Source organism: Oncorhynchus clarkii, chromosome 32 (assembly GCF_045791955.1).
Source record: "Oncorhynchus clarkii lewisi isolate Uvic-CL-2024 chromosome 32, UVic_Ocla_1.0, whole genome shotgun sequence".
NCBI lineage: Eukaryota > Metazoa > Chordata > Actinopteri > Salmoniformes > Salmonidae > Oncorhynchus > Oncorhynchus clarkii.
The window spans coordinates 20,556,289-20,577,324 of NC_092178.1; the positions used below are offsets into that span (position 1 = coordinate 20,556,289).

General features: G+C 43.8%; 1 protein-coding gene across 1 annotated transcript in view; it reads right to left on the reverse strand.

The window, feature by feature from the left end:
- Positions 1-21,036, reverse strand: part of LOC139392356 (enhancer of filamentation 1-like) — a 43,464-nt gene that overhangs the window by 9,409 nt on the left and 13,019 nt on the right. Inside the window, exon 2 of the mRNA XM_071140289.1 lies at positions 11,950-12,348. Coding sequence (XP_070996390.1) covers positions 11,950-12,348 — 399 coding nt within the window. The remainder of the gene's footprint in view (positions 1-11,949; positions 12,349-21,036) is intronic.

Below are 21,036 nucleotides of genomic sequence, written 5' to 3' on the forward strand. Positions count from 1 at the left end.
GAATTGACAAAAAACAGAGCAGAACTAGAATGCTATTTGGCCCTCAACAGAGAGTACACAGTGGCAGAATACCTGACCACTGTGACTGACCCAATATTAAGAAAATATTGACTATGTTCCGACCGTGAGCATGGCCTTGCTATTGAGAAAGGCCACACTGGCAGTCAAGAGAAGACAGGCTATGTGCACACTGCCCACAACAAATGAGGTGGAAACTGAGCTGCACTTCCTAACATCCTGCTAAATGTATGACCATATCAGATTGCACAGACCCACATTTTTTTTTTAAACAAATCGATTTTTGATAAACTCCCATATGTATTGGTTGAAATACCACAGTGTGCAATCACAGCAACAATAGTGTTGCCACAAGAAAAGGGCAACCAGTGAAGAACAAACCATTGTAAATGCAACCCATATATATGTTTATTTATTTTTGTTACATCTGCCCCTGACACACCCTCTACTTCTCATCCTGTGTCTCCCTAACCTGCTGCCATTCCCCCAGTGTTATCTCCCTCTCTCTCTGTGTGTGGGTGCATGTGATTGTGTGAGTGGAGACAGGTGTGCTGGAGGCACAGCTGCAACCTGTTTCATAATCAAGACCTCTACAAATACTCAGCCCTGCCACTTCCATGCTGCCAGATTGTAATCTCTGATCATTCCGTCCGCTCTGCTGCTGGTCCCTGTCTCGGCAGTCCTGCGTCCCTGCTCAGGACCCCCCGCTCTACGGCTTCCTTGGATTCTGCTCCGGACCTGCTTACCCTGCCTTCGCTCCCTTTGTCCCAGCCTCAGTCCTTGTTTCCCTGCTACCTGTCTGAGGCTCCCCTGGCCACCCCATCTTCCCCCCGCTGTTCAATAAATACCTTAGTTACCTTATCCCTGTCTCCTCACCTGAGTCTGCACTTGGGTTCACTTGCTACGCCCCGCTTATCAATTTTCCCCTTTGTACTTTAACTATTTGCACTACGTTTCAACACTGTATATAGACATATGACATTTGAAATGTCTCTATTCTTTTGGAACTTGTGAGTGTAATATTTACTGTTTTTACTTTTTATTATTTATTTAACTTTTGTTTATCCATTTCACTTGCATTGGCAATTTAAACATATATTTCCCATAGAGGGAGGGAGGGAGAGATCTGTAAATACCCTCCCAGTGTAATTAAAGGTGCTCATGGTTGGGATTCCTATCCATACATATGTATCCATACATACAGTCCATACATATCCAGGCTCCGTATGCACAGTTGAAGTCAGAAGTTTACATACACCTTAGCCAAATACTTTTAAACTCAGTTTTTCACAATTCTTGACATTTAATCCTGGTAAAAATGCCCTGTCTTAGTTCAGTTAGGATCACCACTTTATTTTAAGAATGTGAAATGTCAGAATAATAGTAGAGAGAATGATTTATTTCAGTTTTTCTTTCTTTCATCACAATCCCAGTGGGTCAGACGTTTACATACACTCAATTAGTATTTCTTAGCATTGCCTTTAAATTGTTTAACTTGGGTCAAATGTTGCAGGTAGCCTTCCACAAGCTTCCCACAATAAGTTGGGGTGAATTTTGGCCCATTCCTCCTGACAGAGCTGGTGTAACTGAGTCAGGTTGTAGGCCTCCTTGCTCCTTGCTCGCACGCACACAACATTGCTCCTTGCTCAGTTCTGCCCACAACATTTTCTATAGGATTGAGGTCAGGGCTTTGTGATGGCACTCCAATACCTTGACTTAGTTGTCCTTAAGCCATTTTGCCACAACTTTGGAAGTATGCTTGGGGTCAATGTCCATTTGGATGACCCATTTGCGACCAAGCTTTAACTGATGTCTTGAGATGTTGCTTCAATATATCCACATAATTTTCCTACCTCATGATGCCATCTATTTTGTGAAGTGCACCAGTCCCTCCTACAGTAAAGCACCCCCATAACATGAGGCTGCCACGGATGGGATGGTGTTCTTCGGCTTGCAAGCCTCCTCCTTTTTCCTCCAAACATAATGATGGTCATTATGGCCAAACAGTTTTATTTTTGTTCCATCAGACCAGAGGACATTTCTCCAAAAAGTACAAGCTTTGTCCCCATGTGCAGTTGCAAACCGTCGTCTGGCTTTTTAATAGCGGTTTTGGAGCAGTGGCTTCTTGGCTGAGCGGCCTTTCAGGTTATGTCGATAAAGGACTTATTTTACTGTGGATATAGATACTTTTGTACCTGTTTCCTCCAGCATCTTCACAAGGTCCTTTGCTGTTGTTCTGGGATTGATTTGCACTTTTCGCACCAAAGTACGTTAATCTCTAGGAGACAGAACGCGTCTCCTTCCTGAGCGGTATGACGGCTGCGTGGTCCCATGAATTTATACTTGCGTACTATTGTTTATAAAGACGAACGTGGTACCTTCAGGCGTTTGTAAATTGCTCCCAAGGATGAACCAGACTTGTGGAGGTCTACAATGTGTTTTTCTGAGGTCTTGGCTGATTTGTTTTGATTTTCCCATGATGTCAAGCAAAGAGGCACTGAGTTTGAAGGTAGGCCTTGAAATACATCCACAGGTACACCTCCAATTGACTCAAATTACGTCAATTGGCCTATCAGAAGCTTCTAAAGCCATGACATCGTTATCTGGAATGTTCCAAGCTGTTTAAAGGCACAATCAACTTAGTGTATGTAATCTTGTGACCCACTGGAATTGTGATACAGTGAATTATAAGTGAAATAATCAGTCTGTAAACAATTGTTGGAAAAATGACTTGGGTCATGCACAAAGTAGATGTCCTAACCGAATTGCCAAAACTCTAGTTTGTTAACAAGACATTTGTGGAGTGGTTGAAAAACTAGTTTTAATGACTCCAACCTAAGTGTATGTAAACTTCCCACTTCAACTGTACTTCACCCTGTAGGACCTACAGACTAAACTTTTACTCACTACAGGTTAGTGTGAGTCAACCAAGCTATGACAGACTGAAAAAAGCCATGATCCTATTATTAAGACTAGGCATGGGAACCAATAGCCATGCTACATTTTATTCTTCTCACGCACACACGTGTATCTTTGATTGGGTACAAGCTCCCAGGGCATGTGTAACCAGACACACCAGCATAGCTTCCCTTTACACAACAAAGGAAAGTCCTGGACTAAAAGGTCCTTGTTGCTTTCTCTGTAGTTCCTATACTCCCTGTGGCGTGGCTATGTGTGGGAAAGTTGCAGTGAATGTGCATTGCACAAAAGGAGATCTCTGTTTTTGAGTTACCCTCTCTCACACACAGTCCGGAGATGGCTAACATGGTACCTATGAAAGCCAGAAAACCACAGTGACCAATCTGGCTCCTCAACAGGTGCATGTCAGGGTATGTCCCGAATGGCACCCTATCCATTTTGTAGTGCACTACTTTTGACCAGAGCCTTTTGGGCCCTGGTCAAAACAAGTAGTGCACTATAAAGGGAATAGGTTGCCATTCCTTGACGCAGACAGCCACTCTCTACTCCACTCTTCCCATAACGAGGTCTTGTCATTCACTGCCAGACAAACACTGCTCATTTATTTCCCTTCTTCACCCACTGTTTACCCAGCAGGCTTTGCCGCTGCGGCGGGCTCTGCCGGGGTACTTGGCGCTCCTAATGGTGGTTGGGTAAATATTGACCTGACTGGTTCCTTTATGGGGATGGGCAGGCAGACGGCAGCATCAGAAAATACAGTCTTGGTGGGTGAGTGTTGATGACATCATATATGCCAGGGACTGGGTAAATACTTTTTCCCACTCAGGTGATGGGATCTGTCCCAAATGGCACCCTATTCCCTATATACAGTAGTACACTACTTTTGACCAGAGCCCATAGGGAATTGGGTTCCGTTTGGGATGCAGACAGGCTCTTTAGGTGGATTCTATCATGGACTAGTCACACAGGACTGTGGGTGACTACAGAAGGATCAGGTTCAAAATGGTGTCCCCAAGGTGCTGCATGCATTGTTGGGATAGTACTGGGTTGTTCTGAGTGACTCATTATTCTTTCAGCCCACACCACATTTACTTTAATGTGCTGACAGATTCTAGTTGGGACAGGCTGGGTTTTTCCCCGCATATGATTTCAGTGGTATTCTTCGTGTCATGTTGCCAACAATGACTTCATGGGTTTGATAAATACATACATAGCCTAGTATTTTAAGTAGATTTAAAATGTCATTGTCAACTGTTCACTACTTTGACCTTTTTAAGTTAACCCTGCATTGTGATGACAGTGTTGCTTCAGCTCTGAAAGAAAGCTAGTTTGAGTGTGAATGTTTGTGTAGGTTTGTGTGTGTGAACACTGGAAGGTGTGAGCGTAGGTGCAGAAAGGCACACTAGGTTGTCATTTCACACGCTGATGACTTGATGACACATGTCAACGGTGGCCAGATCACCCTAATGGTGACAATCATATTGGGGCGGCAGGGTAGCCTAGTGGTTAGAGCATTGGACTAGTAACCGAAAGGTTGCAAGTTCAAATCCCTGAGCTGACAAGGTACACAATCTGTCGTTCTGCTCCTGAACAGGCAGTTAACCCACTGTTCCTAGGCCGTCATTGAAAATAAGAATTTGTTCTTAACTGACTTGCCTAGTAAAAAATAAAAATAAAAATAAAAAAAATAAAAATATTGCCAGGCAGCCATTGACCCCTGTTAGAACTGGATGGGGTGATTCCATCCATCCATTCCCCCCTATATCGCCATCCTGACATCACCATCCTTACCCACTCCTCAGTGTGTGTGTGGCTGCTGCTGACACAGTAAAGCCACCATTCTCTCATATACTTCCCCGCCCCATCCCTCCTTCATCCCCCTTTATCCCTCCCTTCACCCCCCCATCTTCTCATTAGCAATTGTCAACACAATGGTGTTGTTTCAGCTTTCAGTCACTGAGGGTGGGCAGAAGCCACACAGGGAGCCATGTCAGTACCAGGGAAATTCAATCCGTTGCCACCCAATACACATTATTAATGATATGACTAATAGCGTGTAAGAGAGTGGCATTAGTGATGTTATTCTTTGTAAGTGTCACTCAAAAGGGAAGGGGTGTGGCAGAGTTCCTATAATAGCCTTTCAAGAGGGCACCTTGGTTTACAGAGGGCACCTGTCGTGCTGAATCATGGGCTTGCGTCCCAAGTGACACCCTATTCCCTACATAGTGCACAGGTTGAATGTAATGCACTACATAGGGAATAGGGTACCATTTGGGATGCTACCCTTGTCCTCTACCCTGCTGACTCACAGTCGTATAGCTTTACAGTGTTATTATAGGTTATTTCTCAACAACGTTCACTTCAGCTGAACACTAATGTTCCCTTCCACAGCTCAGAGCGACGGTGGCCTATATAACATGGCAAACTAATTAATGCAGGTAATTAAGTGGCCAATCCCACGAGGCCTCGATCTCCATGATGACGATGTGACCATGTGGTCAAAACCAAGTAAAGATCGGGCATTTACCAGGGGCGTTAAAAGAGCCCTCACACACACACTTATGCACACATGCTCACTGATTCCATCGCTAATAAGGATAATCTTTTATTCCCTCTGATCAAAGACTTTTTTAATCTCAAAATGGGCAGAAATTATACTAATAGGGGGAGTTTTAATGATGGAACGGCCATTTCCTGTTTACTTTCCAGGAATTTATTCATTATTAAGATGTCCTTTTCGATTTGTGAGACAGTGAAAAAGCAGGGAGAAGGGAGACCTACTAGCTGTCCCTGTCAGCATAGATTTTAAACCGGGGAAAATGGAGTTACCTATCAGACAAACATTTCCTGTCCTCTCTTTCTCCCTCCACACTTTCTTACTCCTTGGCACTGCAGAAATAGCATTTTTCTTCTATCTTTACTTTTCTGGAAGGATCTCTCTCTCTCTCTCTCTCTCTCTCTCTCTCTCTATTTATGTTGGTGTGCGGTGGATGGACACCAACACCAACATGGACACCAATTCCCTTTGATACAATGGGATTTATGACCTTGCCCTGGGTCAAATTACACAGGCCAGTGATTCGTCACCGCGGCGACAATAGAGAGCAGACACGTGTCTAAAGGAGGGAGCCCAACAGGAAGGAATAATTCATTTTTCACACATGATTAGAGGGAGAAAATACTTCTGCGTCCCAAATGGCACCCTATTCCATATAGAGTGCACTACTTTTGATCGGGCCAAAGGGCTCTAGTCAAAAGTAGTCAAGCAATGTCTTGCAAACCTCACAAACAAGCCATTTATTGGAGCTTAACCTGGTTACCTCCACTCTAACGGCCAACTCAGTTACCCAAGCAGTTCACTTCCTCAATCCTCTGTGACTTGTGGGAGTTTATTAACTCAGTCGCACTGTGTTTCTTACTGTTGATCACAGTCCACGAATCAGCGAATGATAGGATCTCTACATGTGTATAAGACAGAGACAGGAAGTGGCCATAGAAGGAGCGAGCCTTGTCTTGCTGAGGCAGGATGTGAGGAAGAGGACTGGTAGGAGTAGATAAGAGGCTCGGCGGGGCCTTTGAACACAGAGCGAGAAACAGACGCACCTTTGAGAATCAGAAGAACCAGGGCCAGTGACTGATGATAAAACTGCCATCTAACACCAGTGCGACAAAGGGGGGTGCAAGGCAGCTCCTGGTCTCTGTGAGGGGCTCTTTGTGTGGCAGAGAGCCCCAAGGATGGCTCCCAGCTTCGGGCCAGCTATGGGCCAACACTGGGGCCTTGAATGGGGCAGCTGTGGTTGGGGCGCTTTAGCTCACCCTCTCTGAAGGGTTACACAAGGACAGGCAGCCAGGGCCGCAGCATCAAACTGAGTAGCCTGAGAGAGATAGCTAGAGCCAGTGCCAAACCTCAGTGTGCATTTATATACCAAAGCCCTACGTCACATGAATATAAAAATAACCAGTTGCCGATCTGAAATTTCACAGAGGGGTTGGCATGCTAGACACACACACGCACGCACACACGCACGCACGCACACACGCACACACACACACACACACACACACACACACACACACACACACACACACACACACACACACACACACACACACACACACAATTAGTTCTGTTTATCCAGATCCCTATGAGCTTCTGCACATGCAGCAGCTACTCTTCCTGGGGTCCACATAACATTTACAAATGCATGTCAAAGTACAGACAGTTATAGACAAGAAGAACAGATATTACATTTCATTCAAAATAATACAAAAAAGTTAGATATAGGAATGACAACAAAAATACTATTTACAAACTATTTATATATACATATTCATATTCTTAAATACAGTACAGTTAAGTGGATCTTTAGAGAGAGGAGAGGCGCTGTGATACAACATGTTTATTATCTGTTTTTTAAAGCTAAACTTGCATTTTGCCTGAGTAACAAAGCTGTGTCCTTTCACAGCTGTGACATGGTGGCTTTGGTGGGATATGAGAGGGGCTTCTCAGTATAGGAGGCTGTCTGCCTCAATGCCCATAATCATTTGACTCCTTGAAAGGAGGAAGTGTGTGTGTGTGTGTGTGTGTGTGTGTGTGTGTGTGTGTGTGTGTGTGTGTGTGTGTGTGTGTGTGTGTGTGTGTGTGTGTGTGTGTGTGTGTGCGCGCGCGTGTGCGTGCGTGCTTGGCAACCAGGAAATCCCCCTAACCTCCCTTTTAACCAGCTTAATTAGCCAGAACATCACACCTGAACAGCCCTTAATGCAGTAACCACTCAGCCATTCAACAACGGAGCTGGCCTGCCTCTTTCTTCATCAACCTAGACCAGGGCAATGTCCCAAATGGCACCCTATTACCTATTGGCTAGTCAAAAGTAGTGCACTATATAGGGGATAGGGTGATATTTGGGCCAAGCACAGCTCGGTGTTGGCAAATCAGTGAGTCACTCAGAACTCAGTGGAAAACAACACAGCACTGTCTGTCTGGACTCCACAGAGCACACAGAGGCATCCGTTGCGGCTTTCTTTAATGGCCAGTATTCAGGAACACAGCTGAAATCTGCAGTGGCACCACTTTGCTATACACAGATTGCACTTTTCGACATTGACACAGTCTAAATTTAATCTCAAACAAGTTGATTATACATTGTAGCGTGTAGACACGAGGCACATTCATATAGACTTATTTAATTGACCTTTTCATCAAAGCCTTAATTCCGTTCCCTTAGTAAACTACTTATCAGTGAGAGGGGGAGTGATAGTGATGGTAGTAGCACTGTTCTGAGTGTGATTATGGTTGTGCCTCAAATGGCACCCTACTATACCCTACGTAGTGCACTACTTTTGACCAGAGCTCTATGGGCCCTTTCAGACGGAGACTGCATGTTTGCACAGTACAGGTGGGATTGATTGACAGGCCTTTTTGTTCTGAGCTAGTGTCTCTGTTCTCTGAGTCTCTTGCTCAGGCCCCTGGTGCCTCCTGATTGGCTGACTGGCTTATCGCAGCTCCATTCCTGGATCCGAAGTGTATCCCAAACGGCACCCTATTCCCTACATAGTGCACTACTTTTGACCATGGGCCCTGGTCAAAAGTAGTGCACTATAAATGGAATAGGGTGCCATTTGGAATGCATAGCTAAGCTCCAGGCGCCTGCTCCCTATTTACCCCACAAACACACACCTTAGTTTGGTAACGTCTCTGTTAACTCATGCCTTCCTGTTGAAAATACCCCCGGATAGAAGAAATACCACCAGGATATAATTAATTTCTCTCTCTTAAGGGGATGGAATAGAGTGTCTTATCCATTTTTTTAAGATTTTGAATAAACAAGAAAAAAAATAAATATATATATATATATATTTTACATAACTTCCAGTGATGTACCTCCGCCACTCCCTTTCCATTGACTTCCATATGTTGTAATTATTTTTTAAATGTTTTAAATGCGATGTGAAACTGCTTGGAAACTACCTCCGAGAAACGGCCAGATACTGTGCATTCGGAAAGTATTCAGACCCCTTAACTTTTTCCACATGTTGTTACGTTACAGCCTACTGACCGCAAGGCGCTACAGAGGGTAGTGCGAACGGCCCAGTACATCACTGGGGCCAAGCTTCCTGCCATCCAGGACCTATACAAGAGGCGGTGTCAGAGGAAAGCCCATAAAATTGTCAGAGACTCCATTCACAAGTTATAGACTTTTTTTCTCTGCTACCGCACGGTAAGCGGTACCAGAGTGCCAAATCTAGGACGTAGTCAACAGCTTCTACCACCAAGCCATAAGACTGCTGAACAATTCATAAAATCACCACCGGACAATTGACATTGACCCCCCCCCCCCCGTTTGTACACTGCTGCTACTCAATGTTTATTATCTACGCATAATCACTTCACCCCCACCTACATGCAAAATTACATCAACTAACCCGTACCCCCGCACACTGACTCGGTACCGGTGCCCCCTGTATATAGCATCGTTATTCTTATTGTGTTACTTTTTATTGTAACTTTTTATTTTAGTCTACTTGGTAAATATTTTCTTAACTCTTCTTGAACTGCACTGGTGGTTAAGGGCTTGTAAGTAAGCATTTCACAGTAAAGTCTACACTTGTTGTATTCGGCGCATGTGACAAAGTTTGAGTTGATTTGATTTATTCTAAAATGGATAAAACTTTTTTTTTTAAATCCTCATCAATCTACACACAATACCCCATAATGACAAAGCAAAACAGTTGTTTTCTTTACCTTCGAGACGGACAACCATCTCTGCAGCACTCTACCAATCAGGCCTTTATGGTAGAATGGCCAGATGGAAGCCACACCTCAGTAAAAGGCACATGACAGCCTGCTTGGAGTTTGCCAAAAGGCCCCTAAAGACTCTCAGACCATGATAAACAAGATTATCTGGTCTGATGAAACCAAGATTGAACTTTTTGGCCTGAATGCCAAGCGTCACTTCTGGAGGAAACCTGGCACCATCCCTACAGTGAAGCATGGTGGTGGCAGCATCATGCTGTGGGGATGTTTTTCAGCAGCAGGGACTGGGAGACTAGTCAGGATCGAGGGAAAGATGAACGGAGCAAAGTACAGAGAGATCCTTGATGAAAATCTGCTCCAGAACGCTCAGGACCTCAGACTGTGGCGAAGGTTCACCTTCCAACAAGACATTGACACTAAGCACAATGCCAAGACAACGCAGGAAAGGCTTCTGGACAAGTCTCTGAATGTCCTTGAGTGGCCCAGCCAGAGCCCGGACTTGAACCTGATCAAAAATCTCTGAAGAGATCTGAAAATAGCTGTGCAGCGACGCTTCCAATCCAACCTGACAGAGCTTGAGAGGATCTGCAGAGAAGAATAGGAAAAACTCCCAAATACAGGTGTGCCAAGCTTGTATAGTTATACCCAAGAAGACTCGAGGCTGTAATCGCTGCCAAAGGGGCTTCAACAAAGTACTGAGTCTGAATACTTATGTAAATGTGATATTTCATTTTTTAAATGTATTTATTTATTTTTAGTTACTTATTTACCATTTTTTTCTAAAATGTCTGAAGACCTGTTTTTGCTTTGTCGTTATCTGGTATTGTGTGTAGATTGATGATATTTGTATTTTTTTAAATTCATTTTAGAATAGGGCTGTTACGTAACAAAATGTGGAAAAAGTCAAGGGGTCTGAATACTTTTCCGAATGCACTGTATGTATTTATGTGCTTTTATTGATATACTGTAGCGTATAGGTTATTACACTACAGAAATACACAACTATACTGTACTGCATGGAACATAAATAGACATATAGACGACTGGTGAATCCATTTGCACTGGGCTTGGTTGTTGTCTGTGACCTGAGTATTGTGTTTGAGTGCAGAGACCTAAGTACAGGCATTTGGTGGTGCACTGTTTGCTTTTCCATGAGTTGTGCCCCGTTTAGTGCACTTCTGTGGCTTCCCTGGCCCTACACACAGCTCGCCAACACACAAAAAAGCCAAATGGGAGTCTTGCTCTCTCTATGCATAAAAACACTGACCTGTTCTGTGGTGAACTAACATCAGGGCACACCCTGTCCACATTTCATTTACATTTGCAGCCCTGCAATCCCTCTGGCCTGTGACTATGTCTGTGTAATGACTTCCATAAGACAGGTCTGAGGCCAGTGGCGTTGCAGGAGAACAGAACGGCCCATGGTTTAAACTGTAAAGCTCCAAGCCCTGTAGTATTTAATGTCTCCTGTGTCTGATGGTGTTTATGGGGTTTCCAATCCCCTTTGATAATCCCAGAACCCTGCCTGAGGTCAGGGGACCAGCTTTAGCTGAGCAGTAACTCTCTCTCTCTCTCTCTCTCTCTCTCTCTCTCTCTCTCTCTCTCTCTCTCTCTCTCTCTCTCTCTCTCTCTCTCTCTCTCTCTCTCTCTCTCTCTCTCTCTCTCTCTCTCTCTCTCTCTCTCTCTCTCTCTCTCTCTCTCTCTCTCTCTCTCTCTCTCTCTCTCTGAAATAAATAATAAAAACATTTTAGGGGGTAGATAAAACCCCATATATTTTTGGGGTAAATATATATATTTATATATACACATACATACAAATACACATGGAGGGTTTGTATTTTGTCCTGTAGTTCATTCAATGCAATTGGAGAATCCAGTGGGTTCTGGTAGTCCTAAATAGTTGATTCCAAGATTTGTATTTGATCATGATAGATAACTCTTCGTGTTGTTGTTTGTTTTCCCAGAAGTGGTTACATTCAATGGATTCTTCAATTACATTGAGCTGATTTCTGATGTGCTGTTTCTTCTTTTTCCATAGTGTATTTCTGTATTGTTTTAGTCATTCACCATAGTGACGGTGTAGGCTCAGATTTTTCTGGGTCTCTATTCTCTCTATTCTCTCTATTCTCTCTATTCTTTCTATTCTCTCTATTCTCTCTCTCTCTCTCTCTCTCTCTCTCTCTCTCTCTCTCTCTCTCTCTCTCTCTCTCTCTCTCTCTCTGTCTCCCCCCAACCCTCTGTCTCTCAAGGTCTCTTACCTTGCTGGGGGTGTTGTCTGCAGCCAGGACGCTCCTCTGTGGAGGGACCTGGTAGACATCCTGCCCTGGAGGCACCTGGTAGATGCCCTGCTGACCCGGGCTCTGGGAGGGCGGCACCTGGTACAGCCCCTGGGACGACGACACGCCCACCTTCTGCTGGTAGGCTGAGCCCGTAGGTGACGATTGGGCGGCCGGGGACTGGGTGTCGAACATGGGACCAATCAGCAGCTTGAGGCGGTTGCCGGGGGCGATGCCCTGGCGCCCATGCAGCGAGCAGAGCCACCATCCCTCAAGGCCGCCCGTGTTCTGCTCAATGATCGTTAGGATGTCTCCCTTCCGGAAGGCCAACTCCTCCGGGGACTCCGGGACGTTGTCGTACAATGCCTTGGCCATCAGGTTCTACAGAGAGAAGAGAGGAAGTCAGTCTACATTTAGCAACATACAGTTTATAGTCTTTCAGCCTGTCACTGCTTAAAGGAAAAAACTGTAGGTTGGACTATATGCTAGTCTACAGTGAGCATTGAGCAACATACAGCTGAGTTTATAACCTAGTTTTAGCCCGTCACTGCTTTTAGCAACATGTCTACAGGCTTGAGCACATGTAGTGAACATTACCGTAAACCTATCTAACGCATGTAAAATGATGGTCTTCTAGTCCAGGGGTTCCCAAACTTTTTCACTTGGGGACCCCCTTCCAGCATTGGGGAACATCCCCCCCTGCACACACACACACACACACACACACACACACACACATACACACACACACACCTATTCTTTTTTTTTTTATTCAACCAGGCAAGTCAGTTAAGAACATATTCTTATTTACAATGACTGCCTACTCCAGCCAAATCCAGAAGACGCTGGGCCAAATGTGCGCCGCCCTATGGGACTCCCAATCACGGTCAGATGTGATACAGCCTGGATTCAAACCAGTTACTATAGTGACACCTCTTGCACTGAGATGCAGTGCCTTAGACTGCTGCGCCACTCAGGAACCTATATTTCTATGGGAACAAGCACTGTTCATAACACAAACTGTTCACACTCCTCTTGTTAGTAGAGAGAATTTTGTATGTTTAAACCTTGTTTCCTGCAATTGTACACATTTTGTCATTGGGTTCAAAGAAAATGTTGCAGTTTTATTAACGCACATTTCCTTACAATTCTATACATTTTGCCATGTCTAACGTGTATTCATATGATATTTGAGTGACTAATTACACCAATATCTATGGGCTAAATAAAAAAACATTTGCTGACATGGGCTAGTTGATCTGGACATTTATGTCAAGTTATAAACACAGTAGCTCTCCAAGGTATACAATGACTAACATGACAAGGGGAACTGATGATGCTCTATCCAATTTCGACATTGCACCTTGTGCATTCTACTATTACAACTTTCAAAAGTACGTATTTATGGGGGGGAGGGGGCACCAACCCCTCGCGCCGCCCTGAGGGAGCGCTCCCCACAGTGTGGGACCACTGTTCTAGTCCATGGGGTTGTTATGTACAGTAAGTCCTAGGGTGAACTGTCACAACTGTTCAATGTGCAACTTGCAATTACCATGCAAAATTGTATTAGGTCCCATGCCAGATGTCTTTTTGACTGATTTGAACTTGATAGGATTTTCTCATTCCTTGCCGTGTGCTCCAGGGCACGGTTACCCAACTGGTTGGTTGGTGTGCAGTGGTTAAGGATAATGGTTCCCAACCACAGCACTTGAGATACGAAACCCCCACTATTGTGTCTATAGGGGACAAGCACTTAGCCCAAATTGCCTTGGTAAACACATCCATCTGAGCAAACGGACATACAGTATAGAGCAAAATAAATACATCATATAGATATCCTCCTCTAGTAAAGCCACTCCGGTGGTATTACTATCTCAACATACAACCACAAATATTATTCTCATCATCACATCCCAACCAGAGATAAACTGCCACAGAGGGACTGTCGGGATTGAGGTCACCGTGTAACACAAGTCCACCAGACTTACTGTTCATTTTAGATGTGCTTTTCTTAATTCAGTCAGTCTGCTTTACACACTGTGCTTCTGCTTTTCACTCGCTATGACACCAGAGAAGACTTAGCTGGGCTGGGCATAAAATCTGACACCAAATCTGATACAGTACAAGACCATTCATTGCAGTAGCAAACAGCTCGTTCTACAGAGCAATGAATAGAATACAAAAACATATAAGCAGTTTTTAGGGAACACTTGTATGCTGTTCCTGCATATAGCCTCTCATTTAAGAAATCAGGCTAAGTCCCCTCTCTCACACACACTCTTTCTGTCTCTCGCCCTCTCAAGCACACGTTATCGGGCCATTTGCTATGTCATTCGGGAAGCCTTCCTCTCAGCCTGACCGTTCCCTGAATGTTCCCTGAATGTTCCCCGACCGTTCCATGGCCTTTTCCTTTTTCCCACCCACTCTGATTCACAGGGTTCCCATGTGAACCTCTACTAGACCGGTGGAATCCTTATCTCTCACTGGGCATCTGGCTTCACTAACCGTTGTGTCAGTGCCACCAACACTCACTGCACAATTACAGACCACAATTACCCCCCGTCACCCGGCTGCTTGCCTGCACGCCTGAAGCTCCGCTTCTACTTGACACCGTAATGTCACGGCATACTGCTGGCCAATGGGAGAGGATCTGCTGGGATCTGTTCTTGTTCATTGGTAATCTGATGATGAACGTATTACTGTTTTATAAGAGGAAGGGAGATAAATGCTGATTATTTTGAGTATGAACTGCCATGTTAACCCCTAATACGAACATAGACATCTACATAAATCCAATTTCATCTTGCTAAGACAACAGTTCTATAAGTAAACTCTTGGCTATAGTCGTGTTCACGGTGCTTTTTAATATTTACTGGGTGAGGAGGACTGGAGAGGTATCATTTGTTTGAGGTCACTGCCATAACAGACATGATAACAACATCATCCTTTACAGACTGTTGATCTTCCACTAATTACACAGATTAATGTGATCATCTGCCAACACAAATGACCAGACAGTTCATTTTAGCACTTTGCTCAGCTAAGCTCTGAGAGTGTGAAGATAAGAGCAGTGAGATGCTGATGAAAAACGCTCCACTAATCCCAACACTTCCAAACCACCCATAGTCTGCTAGTGTTCTTCTCTGACTGCCAGCATTCAGTTTCCTCTACTGTAGGGGTGTCAAACATATGGCCCGTGAGGGGGTCCAATCCGGCCTGCGGGTGGTTTGAATAAATAATAATAATAAAAAATATCTACTAAGGAATATAAAATGACTAAAACCAAATCCAACCTGTGTAGAATGATAATGGACCTACATTCATACAGTTTCTTGACATTTTCCAGCTCGCTAATAATCACCCAAATGAAAGCTAGACAGTCAGGGAGCATCGGAAATTCCAAAAATGATGGATAGAGGACTTTTTGATTGTGTTTTTGATGGTGAGAAAATACAACACATTTTCAGTGCAGCCCTTCGGTGCAAAGTTTGACACCCCTGCCCAAGTGTCAACAGCTCAGCCTCACACACATTGCAAACACAATCACATATTTGTTTTTTTTTCCGCAGGTCTGAAGCACCACCGGGACTTACCCTGACATGACATGCTTTAAACTTATTTTCAATTGTTGTTGGCCTAGTATTTCATCTGAACAAGTGATCCCTTATATGAGTGATTCCATAAACCTCCATTTGTTCAAAACACTTTATCTAGATGCAGTCTCTCCCTGCTGTTTGATATCGATCATCTCTCTCTCTCCCATAGATGAACGAGACCGGGTACAGAAAAATACCTTCACAAAATGGGTCAGCAAGGTCTTGATGAAGGTAAGAGCTCTTGATGAAGGTAAGAGGTCTTGATGAAGGTAAGAGCTCTTGATGCAGGTAAGAGGTTTTGATGAAGGTAAGAGCTCTTGATGCAGGTAAGAGGTCTTGATGAAGGTAAGAGGTCTTGATGAAGGTAAGAGCTCTTGGTGAAGGTAAGAGGTCTTGATGAAGGTAAGAGCTCTTGATGCAGGTAAGAAGTCTTGATGAAGGTAAGAGGTCTTGATGAAGGTAAGAGCTCTTGATGAAGGTAAGAGGTCTTGATGAAAGTAAGAGCTCTTGATGAAGGTAAGAGCTCTTGATGAAGGTAAGAGGTCTTGATGAAGGTAAGAGCTCTTGATGCAGGTAAGAGGTCTTGATGAAGGTAAGCGGTCTTGATGAAGGTAAGAGCTCCTGGTGAAGGTAAGAGGTCTTGATGAAGGTAAGAGCTCTTGATGCAGGTAAGAGGTCTTGATGAAGGTAAGAGGTCTTGATGAAAGTAAGAGCTCTTGATGAAGGTAAGAGCTCTTGATGAAGGTAAGAGGTCTTGATGAAGGTAAGAGCTCTTGATGCAGGTAAGAGGTCTTGATGAAGGTAAGCGGTCTTGATGAAGGTAAGAGGTCTTGATGAAGGTAAGAGCTCTTGATGAAGGTAAGAGCTCTTGGTGAAGGAAAGAGGTCTTGATGAAGGTCTTGGTGAAGGTAAAATCAGGACACACAAGACGGCTAGTACATTAATAGAGTAGCACAAATACAACATATACAGTCTGTCACCAGCAGTCATCACTGCTTACTGACAGTGAATAAGCTCAAAAGTTAGACTTCTTAGGAGGTCTGGTGAGTGAGCGTGTGGAGAAATGCCTAACAAACACACATCATCTGGAACACAGAGAACAGGGTGAAACATACACCCACTCACACAAATTCACACTACTACTACTGATCTGTAATTGGAGACGGTGTGACCGACCAATCAGCGCATGTGTACATATATCCCCGGCATAAACATTGGTTAGTCATAACGAGGTGACTCAGCTGGCTCCTTATCCTCCAGTAAACACGTGTTTGCCATTTGTCAGAGGGTTGGGAGGCCCCGGCTCCCGGCTCCTAGGCTGCAATGTAGCCTTACTCTACTCTACATGATGAGAACCAACAGGCTTACTGGAACTTGGTAGTTATCTTTAAACTAGCTGTTAAGTAGCTTGGTGAGAGAGGCATTCCACCGCCTCTCATGACACCAATCAGGACTAGGGGCTTTCTGGTCTTTCCCTTACCTAACGTCCCTAATGGCATGGTAACACAGGGTGACCAAGGTTTACTAGAGTTGGAGAGAGATAATGAATCACCTAGGTTTCCCACCAGGAATCTACAACAAACATTCTTCAGTGTGTTGACTGTGTCCGTCGCTTGGCAGGTGGCTTCATCACAAACTGATAACGAGTTACTATCCAGCACCAGTACTTAGATACGACTTTTAAGATAAGAAGTAAACACACACAGAAACAGTTGGTGTGTCTAAAGACACGTACGCTAATGACTGAAGTGAAAGAAAACCCTGACACGACCTAGTTGGAGATGTGCCTCACGTTTCTCTGTCCTTGGCTAGCTACATCTGGCTAGTGATATATAGCCTTGGCCTCATGCTGTTGTCAGTAGAAAGTGTGGAATAGTGCTACGTTGAGCTATCCAGACCCACACCTGGAGGCTGAAACACACACACACACACACACACACACACACACACACACACACACACACACACACACACACACACACACACACACACACATACATCTAGCTGTCTAGCCCCTTTCATTCCCCTTAACTTAGACCTAACACTTTTCCATTCATTCTGGAGTGCTCTATGACTCACACACTTCTATATCAACAGGGGTATTTTTCACTGGTGTGTCTCGCCGAAGCACAAATAACAGTTCTCTCATTTGAGTGTGGGAACACGCATACTGAGTTGCTGACCAACCGAAAATAAAAAGCCCTTACGTAACGTTACCACTGAACGGGGCCCCAGCTTTCCTCCCAGTCAATAAGTGTTCAGGAAGGGCTCACTGGGTGGTTCTGGCTCAGCCTCCAGAGTACACATCAACCTAATGAAGGTGGCTTTGGGTATATGAGCTCACAAATACGACAGTCCAAATTCCCCCTCTGCCGCAGCCAACTTCACCACCACGACTACACTGCAGCACAGATCTGTGTCCCAGGGCAATGGGAAGGAGGGAGCAGCAGCCCTGTGCTGTGTTCATAACCAAGTGGGAAGGTGGAAATGACCCGTTGTGAAGTTGTAAATACCAGTTGGAGACATTCACGTGTTTTCGAACTAGCTGAGAAGCGCCGGAATGGCTAATGGCCAGCATGCTGTGTCAACCATAAACTAAAAGTGCAGCTATCATACTTGTTAACAAATAATAGTGTTAAAAAAACATGTTAATAGATAGCTTTATATAAATAATGTTTTGTTGTTGCGTTTAATTGCCGAAAATGCTCTAATCAAGGTCCTTTCCTTAGTAGGTAAGCATGTGGGAGAAGTCGGAGCTCAGGGATGATAGACGAGTTTCCCAATAGGAATTAACATTTGGAGGGGCATTCAAGGGGATTTTTCCCAATCATATGTGGTATATACCACCTTCCAACTTAGTTATGAACGCAGGGTTAGCTGCATTTAAAGAGACAATGATTTAAACCTCTCCCAAGTCCCAACAACAAGTATCCCAACAACAAGTGCCCCCCCCCCAACTGTGAGAAGATCCCGATGTTCCCATGAAGTCCAGATGTGGTACCCCAACCCCAGCAATGGGCTGCTAGTGTAAAAATTAGGGCCAGCCCACTGTAACACGTGCGCCCGGGGGTGATGGTGGCACATACTGCATAAGAACGGGTGAACCAGCACATCTCATTTGGCCTCATTACCATAGGTAAATATAGAAAATAATTATAGTAATGACGGTAATGAGGACCTGATGACTATGAACGGCCTGTTCCTCTGAGTGTACACTGCTGCTGAGGCTGAGGGTGAGAGCCAGTTCAAGGTTGTGTCCCAAATGGCACCCTATTCCCTATATAGTGCACTACTTTTGACCAGGGCACATAGGGTTCTGGTCAAAAGTAGTGCACTATACAGGAAACAGGGTGCCATTTGGGACACAGAGCGAATAAATGGGCCTTGTGAAGGGTTCTAGGTAAAACAGACTAGTGGGACTGGAAGGAAGTTCAGAGATCATGGCAATTTCTTCATTTGGACAGATCCTAGAGCACACTGCTGACCCTCTGATTACTAAGGCTTTAAACGCGAGCCAATGTGCTTGTAATAACATAATTACACAGGGAGACTGGGTAAAACCTCACGTCCTGAGATTCTCAGATTCTCTTAATGCCAGTAAGGGCTATACCACCTCACAACTTAGACTTTAACATTTCTAATGTAGCCTACAAGTCTGTATGTAGACATTACCAACCATCTATCATGGCATGCCACGTTTCTTTTCCTTGCATTAGTGTATGATGCCACGTGTATACAGACAGTACAGTAGTGAATCAATACTACTGTCTAGTTACAGACTACAGTAGTGAATCAATACTACTGTCTAGTTACAGACTACAGTAGTGAATCAATACTACTGTCTAGTTACAGACTACAGTAGTGAATCAATACTACAGTCCAGTTAAAAACTACAGTAGTGAATCAATACTACAGTCTAGTTACAGACTACATTAGTGAATCAATACTACAGTCCAGTTAAAGACTACAGTAGTGAATCAATACTACAGTCCAGTTACAGACTACAGTAGTGAATCAATACTACAGTCCAGTTACAGACTATAGTACAGTAGTGAATCAATACTACAGTCCAGTTACAGACTATAGTACAGTAGTGAATAAATACTACAGTCCAGTTACAGACTATAGTACATTAGTGAATCAATACTACAGTCCAGTTACGGACTATAGTACAGTAGTGAATTAATACTACAGTCCAGTTACAGACTATAGTACATTAGTGAATCAATACTACAGTCCAGTTACAGACTATGGTAGTGAATCAATGCTACAGTCCAGTTACATACTATAGTACAGTAGTAAAGGAATACTACTGTCCAGTTACAGACTACAGCAGTGAATCAATACTACTGTCCAGTTACAGACTACAGTAGTGAATCAATACTACTGTCCAGATACAGACTACAGTAGTGAATCAACACTACAGTCCAGTTACAGACTATAGTGCAGTCGTGAATCAACACTACAGTCTAGTTACAGACTATAGTACAGTAGTGAATCAATACTACAGTCCAGTTACAGACTACAGTAGTGAATCAATACTACAGTCCAGTTACAGACTACAGTACAGTAGTGAATCAATACTACTGTCCAGTTACAGACTACAGTAGTGAATCAATACTACAGTCCAGTTACAGACTACAGTACAGTAGTGAATCAATACTACTGTCCAGTTACAGACTACAGTAGTGAATCAATACTAAAGTCCAGTTACAGACTACAGTACAGATGCCCTTCCTCTATCTGACTTAAATAACTTGTATGTACTGTATATGTCAACTGATATATATGTATGTAAGCATGAAATTGATAGATGTGACTGTAGGCCTATCGTATAGGTATCTCTGTCTTCGCGGTGTCTTGTCAGTACAGAACCTTTTCTATTTATATATTTATTTTAAATGTATGTAGCTCTGTCCTTGAGCTGTTATTGTCTGTTATTGTTCTGTTTTATGTCATGTTTTATGTTTTGTGTGAACCCCAGGAAGAGTAGCTGCTGCTTTCACAACAGCTAATGGGGATTCTAATAAAAATACAATAACAAAATGACGCACAGTTCAGACATCGAATCTATGGTAGTCGAACTAAATAGAAATTAAGAGCGGGCTGGCACAGTGAAAAACTTTGCTTGGTGTACTGATTGGTTCATACGGTTAAGAACTTTGCTTGGTGTATTGATTTGTTCATACGGTTAAGAACTTGGCTTGGCGTACTGATTGGTTCATACGGTTAAGAACTTGGCTTGGCGTACTGATTGGTTCATACGGTTAAGAACTTTGCTTGGCATATTGATTGGTTCATACAGTTAAGAACGTTGTTTGGCGTACTGATTGGTTCATACAGTTAAGAACGTTGTTTGGCGTACTGATTGGTTTCATACAACCGCTCTCAACACTGCAGCAGACTTCCTCATTGTTGTTGGGTCGAATTCAGGCATAATAGTCCTTCACCTATGAATCGAAGTCCATGATTG